This window comes from Echinops telfairi, unplaced genomic scaffold (assembly GCF_000313985.2).
Source record: "Echinops telfairi isolate 266 unplaced genomic scaffold, ASM31398v2 ScPeMD7_7424;HRSCAF=8462, whole genome shotgun sequence".
In the NCBI taxonomy this organism is placed as follows: domain Eukaryota; kingdom Metazoa; phylum Chordata; class Mammalia; order Afrosoricida; family Tenrecidae; genus Echinops; species Echinops telfairi.
The window spans coordinates 89,045,478-89,052,276 of NW_022111324.1; the positions used below are offsets into that span (position 1 = coordinate 89,045,478).

Here is a 6,799-nt window from a genome sequence, read left to right on the forward strand (position 1 = left end):
ATGCACTTCAATATGTGCCAGCTTCATTTAAACATAATATTCTACAATTGAATATTAACAACATGCCTAACAATTTCATAATCTTATAATCCTATGAATATATTCCCCCACCTATGAAAGTTTGTAAGCCAGACACTTTATGCCTATATCCTTCCCATTTTGGGTATCCAGTTTCTATAATGCCCACTTACATCAACCCAGTGCTCTGAGGGGACAATCATATTCTTTGATATGAAAAATCTTCATTCGAGTTGGAACCTTATGAAGTTCTTATCCATAAGCAAAGTCACATCAGGACAGGCTATCCATAAAGTCAACAGCAACATACCCCAGTTCACAGGCTCAAAAATCTGTTCTTCATCTGGTCAGGTTCTAGTCAACTCAATGTATGCTGCTTCACTTAGCCTAACGAGGGTGCCCATTGGCTGCCGTGCCTTTAGCCTATGGGCTCCATCACAAATTCTTAATGACCCTAACCCCCTTGTGCTAGGTCATGAACTTCAGACCAGTCAACCTGGTCTCCTCTAGTCCCTTTGAACCAGGTCCACGGGTGCCAGTGGTCAGACTCAACCCATCTCTTTATTGCTGAGTTTCTCTCACTTCCACTCAACAAGTGGATCCAGGTGGTCACCAGCAAGCATTTCAGACTGGCCATAGGCCCCCTTTAACAGTCCTAGAGCGGAGAGTTCCTTTCATGGCTCCACATTTTTCCAGGGTCTGACACAAACCACCAATTCAAAATCCAAAGAGTTCTTTTTGCCCTTCACTCGCTCAACAGACCCCTAGGCAAGTCTCTTCACCTTCAAATGTCCTGAGCGCTCAAGACATTGGGTGGAACTTAGCTTTTCAGAGCTTTCTTTGCAGGCATTACCTAACCTATTTAAATATTCAAATTAATGGCAGAAGGCAAATGGGCTTCCAAGCTCTCTATTTTCATACTTCCCAATAATCATATCTATCAATCATTATATATTAACAATAGCCAGAAAAAAACAGTATAAACCTAGTACAGGCAGATCCTAAACTTAATTCTTCAAACAGTTAAGTTCAATCCTTATCTATCTTATCTTAATCCTTATCTAAATTATTCCTTTGATACAAAATATGGCCTTAGACCTCTGACTGAATGAAGCCAGGGCCAGGCTTTCTTCAGTCATTTTGATCTTCTGTCAGCCATTTTCAGTAAACAGCATGGTCTCTGAGAAATTCAAGGGTCGATTTTATCTCCTGATCTCAAAATATACATTAATCACCTTCATTTCTGCCATTTCAAAAAGGTATAGCCAAAGACAACAATCAAGCAAAATAATAAAAAACTTTAACTTCCCATATACTTTTCTAGAAAACTACCCAGTAAACTACCCATTTCTGACTTCTGACTAGCCAAAGAAGAAAAATTACCATGAGGCAGAGGTCAAACAAGCATCCACTCTCCAGCTTTATGATTTGTTTCTCTAGTACCTCACTCCTGTTACCCTAAGGGTTCCAGGAGTGGAGAACTAGGTGATTGGAGCATGCTGCTGCTTTAGCTAGTTCTCTGCCTTAACCTGTGAGCTACACTATCTGTGGGCCAGGCCAACCTGTGGATCGTGTCACTAGAGCTTGAAGCTCTTTCAAGACCTGCTTTGCCATGTTGCCGGCGTGTACATCGATTGAGCTGGAGGCTGGTGGATCCTGTTGCCTTGCATTGTATGCATTTGATAAGCCATCAGGGCCTGCTTTTCTAAGCTCTGGAACTACTAACAGTTGGGGACCTTCCCTGCTGCTTGCTGCCTGTGGGAAGACTCTACTTGCCTTGCCCAAGGGAGAATTCTGTTGTCTGCTTCCTTGACCTTGAACCCGGCAGCCCACATGAGTTGAAAAACTTCTAGTATATTAACTGTTCCAGAGAAGTGAGTTGAACTGAACCCTCTGTACTCCTGTGTGGCCTAATTAGCTGTTATATTTCTTCTCACTGTACAAACCTATCTCTCTATCTAAAATCATAAGCATCCTGGTTTCATTTCTCAAGAGAACCCTGCCTAACACAGGGAGTGAGTGACTGTGGTAGTTACACAATTTCATGTCAACTTAATAAAAGAATGAAGGTGTAGAGTGTAGCCTGTCTATCAGGTTACAGCCTGAAGATGTCTCCTTGTGGGCGTGGCCTAATTTTGAGGATTCTGGGAACTCTCTCTCTTCCTCTCTGGAGGCAAGACACAAGCTCTACCTTGGTCTTCTTGCTGAGAAGCCACATGGAACCATGCTGATGGCAGTCACAACCCTGGAGATGCTTCCACCTCCAGTGGATTCATAAGACTTTCTATCCACTGGCCGGTAATCTTCCTGCATTTTGCATCATTGCATATGCTACATGAATCTCGAGGAATTCATGGGCTAATATTGGACTTATGGGCTAACATTGAACTTATAGACATGATCTGGACTGGCCTGGGATGTTTTATTGATGCATAATTGCTTTTGATATAAAATTCCCTCTTACACATTTATGAGTGTTAATGAATTTGTTTCTCTAGGTAACCTGGTGGTATTGTGGGTTATGTGGCTGCCAACCACAAGGTCAGCAGATTGATTTCACCACTTCTAGGGAGAAAGAAGAGACTATTTACTTCCTCTGAAACTTCAGGGAGTTGTTCTAATCTGTCCTGTATTGTTGCTATGAGTCAGAATTGACAGGTTGGCCGTTGGGTTACTGTGCCTTTGACTTTAGAGATTGTACTAGTTGGGATAACCTAGTAATAAACAACAGCAAAATATCAAGTTGAGTTTCTTGTTTATGTTTCATGTCCCATAGATTGTTGGGGGCTCTACCCCACAGAGTCACTCAGGTTGCACCATCTGGACACACTGCCTTCTCAGTGATTGAGACAGGGCAAGAGAACACTGGAAGATCTTATAAGAACTTCAGCCCAGAGGTGGCCCAAATCACTTCTGCTCATATCCAGTTAACCCAAACAAGGGGAAGAAAGAAAAGTGGGTGAAGGGAGATGTCGGACAGGGCAAGATATGACAAAATAATAATTTATAAATTATCAAGGGCTTATGAGAGAGGGGGTAGCGAGGAGGGAGGGGAAAAGTGAGGAGCTGATGCCAGGGGCTTAAGTGGAGAGCAAATGTTTTGAGAATGATGAGGGCAATGAATATACAAATGGGCTTTACACAATTGATGTATGTATGGATTGTAATAAGAATTGTATGAGTCCCTAATAAAATGATTACAAAAAAAGATTACAGCAAATAATAATAAAAAAAAAGAAAGACATGTAATCCCTCCATGAGCTGAGAAAGAATAGAAGACAAAGATGAGTATTAGCATTTTCTACCACACAGGACAAAATAGTTTTGACTTCAATATGTTCAAGGGTGAATGTTTCAAATGGACAAAATCCAAAGAAAACACAAAGGTAGCCATAACATCCTGTGATTTAAGTTAATGTTCTTCTCTTGGTTCCTATTGCAATTTTGGGGTGTTTACTTTCATAATTTTAATGTGATTTTTAGAACAGAGACCATTTGTCAGGAAATTTTATTTGTTCTTATACATTTTTTTCATGCATACAGAGCACGGTGTGATACTTTTGTTTAAAATAACATTCTAGCTTTCTGTGGATTTTATGCTCAAATTATTTCTATCTCTCTATATATTTACATAACTTTAAAAAATAAACCTATTCATCTGGCACTGGAAAAAATGTATGTGTGTGTATTTTTCTTTTTATGAAGAATGAAGTTAGTTTTGAAATTGTTTCAAAATGTCCTTCCAAGAAAACCAAACCCAATGCTATCAAGTCATTACTGACTCATAGTGACTCCCTGTGGTTTCCAAAACTGAAACTTGTGGCAGTAGAAAGCCTAGTCTTACTCCAAGGAGTTCCTGGTGGTTTTGAACTGTCAACCATGTGGATTACAGCCCGGTGCATAACCACTACATCACCAGAACGCCTCCCAAAATGTCCTTAGCTTTAGCAAAATAAGTGTGCTTGAATGGTATTGTAACTCATTTTTCATTTTTTCTTCTCAAACCAACAGATAAAATCCTTAAGATTGAAGCTTCAGAAACTTCAAGACAAAGCAATTGAGGATGATGATTATGATAAAGGTGAGCTTAACTTTTATTTATTATTTCTTCTGTTTCCTACACTGACCCACTTTCTCTTTCTTACCTTGCTTATGAATTGTGAAACTTGGCCCGTTGATTGGCTTCACATAGTAACAACTATTTTACAACACTTTTATTTTATGGATTTCAAAGCCTTTTACATAATCCTTTGGGTTATAACTTTGATTATCAAGAGACACTTGGGATACTATATAATAAACTGACATTAATTTATCTGTCTGATTAATTTATCAAAATATTTGTTGAACATTTCTTAAATGTGACAAACAGTAGGAAAGTAATGGAGACTTGATATCCTTCGTATGATGCTTACAGATTGAATCCCTCATGGAACTTTCAGACTTCATATACTTCAGACCCAGAGTTAGGAAGTGTATGAATTCAAGAGATGCTAGGATATGCCAAAGGGGTCAGATGCATCAAATTCTGTGGGACCTGGCTAAGAATGTCTAAGATAGAAAGGAGAAGTTACAACATGAGGAGTGAAGTTAGAGGCATGAGAAAATGTTAAAAGAGGCACCATAACAAGAGTTGATGAGCCAAGAGAAGCAACCTTGTTACCCTCTATGGCTAAAGAAACTATTGCTGAAGTCCAGAAACTGGTGGGAGAAGTCTATAGATCTACCATTGATGTGATGGGTTCTGAGGCTGGGATCTCACGTAGTTTGATATTTTAAATTATAAGTGAACATCTTGACCTCAGTAACATGAACATCATGAACATCAGCTAAGAGCTGATCTAGCAATTTTTTTAAACTCGAAAAACTGTAATTATTGTTGTTTTTAATTCTGAATATTTTTTTATTTTTAACTTTTTATTGTGAGTTAAGTGAAGCTTTACATAGTGAGTCAGTTTTCCACTTAACATTTTGTACACATTTTGTTTCATGTCATTGATTGCAGTCCTCACAATGTAACATCACTTGTCCCACTTTCTCCCCAGGGTTTCATTCCTCTCTCCTTCCTAATGCTTCTTGTCTTCTGAAATTTGTCCTTGGATAAATTCTGCAATTTTGATCTCCAGTGGTTGAGGTTTGATTCTTTCATGATTCTAAGAAATGCCTACCTATAGATAAGTATATGTTTGGCTGAAAATTGAGCCATGGATATAGGGCAATGAGTTTAGTGCCAGAAGGGTGGTTAAGCATCATAGTCTGGAGTTCCACCAGTGTTTATTAGACCATGAAACACGGTCATTTTTATAATGTTGAATTTTGTTCCACAATATTCTCCCACTTTATCTAGGACCTTCTAATAGGATCCTTCTCAGAGGATTCAGTAGTAGTAGTAGTAGTAGTAGTAGTAGGAGGAGGAGGAGGAGGAGTTGGACACTATCTTGTTCTTCTGGTCTCCTGATCATGAATGCTGAGCTTAGGGTGGTATATTAACCTTCAATTTTCCTCATTTTCCCCCTTAACTACTAGTGAGACGAATGGTTGCACCTTAGGTGTCTGCTTACAAGCTCTTAGGACCTCAGGTCCTACTCACTAAAGTAGGATGTAGAACATGGTCTTTGTGGTCTATGTTATGCCAATTGACCTTGGTGTCTCCTGAGACTGTGATCCTGAGCTCCCAGACTCAGTGGCTTATTCCCTCAAGGTGCTTGGTTATAACTAGGAGTTTTCATAACTTTGCCCCCTGTGTTCTACTGTAGTCATGGATTCATTTGCATCAGAGGTAAACTCACATGCAAAAATAGCTGTCACACATATATGAGTATACTTCCACTCTTCCCACACCTGGTTCATTCTACATGTCTAGCTTGCATCCACTTGTAGATCACCATTGTTGCTGGTCTGTGTATATATTAGTATTTGTCCGTTATCTTTTTTTGTGTGTGTTCTTTCCAATGTCTTCTTTTTATGGAATCATTTTGTACTAACTTCCTCCTATTGCATGTCCTTCCACTTCATCCAAGTTAATTTCTCTCTACCCTTTAATCATGATTTACCCTTCCTTTCTGTCCCAGCCCTGTTACCCTATTTCTTTCTGGGATTAAAACTTTTCTTAACTTTTAATAATAGTGGCCTGAAACAATATTGTCCTTTGATTATTCACTAATTTCATTCAATCTCATGTCCTCCAGGCTCACCCTATTATAAGGTATGTCAGATTCATCATTATTATTTAAGGTTGCCTATTATTCTATTGTGTGTATCTACTATATTTTGTTAATCCATTTATTCATTTATGGGCAATTGCATTATTTCCAACTTTTTGCTATTGTAAATAGTGTTGTGATCAACATTGGTGTGCAGATATCTATTCACATCATGCCTCTTCTTTCTCCAGGATATATAGTAAGTAGTGAGATTGCTATAACAAATGGTATTTTTATTCCCAACATTCGAAAGAAGTGTCATTTCATTGACCACAGTGGTAAAGAAAAGTTTTAATCCCAGGGAGAACTATTCTAAATCCCACCAGTAATATATTAGCATTCCAATCTTTCCATGCCATCACAAGCATTTGCTGTTTTCTTTTCTTTAACTTTGATTATTGCTAGGGTGATGTGATATTTCTAATGGGTAATATGGAGTTGTGCTGTTGGCTAATTTAGTAGTTCCAATGACGTTTGCAATGGTCACTCTTGTGTCATTCTGTCCTCTTCATGCCTCAGGTCACTGTGGAAGACCTGATAGGATTCAGTCTCCCTTGCGTTTGCCCACGATATTATGT

The 6,799-nt window shown here is 38.8% G+C and overlaps 1 protein-coding gene across 1 annotated transcript in view; it reads left to right on the forward strand.

The window, feature by feature from the left end:
- DISC1 (DISC1 scaffold protein) overlaps positions 1–6,799 on the forward strand; it is a 420,830-nt gene that overhangs the window by 6,618 nt on the left and 407,413 nt on the right. Inside the window, 1 exon segment of the mRNA XM_004712208.4 lies at positions 4,030–4,099. Within this exon segment, the coding sequence (XP_004712265.3) occupies positions 4,030–4,099 (70 nt within the window).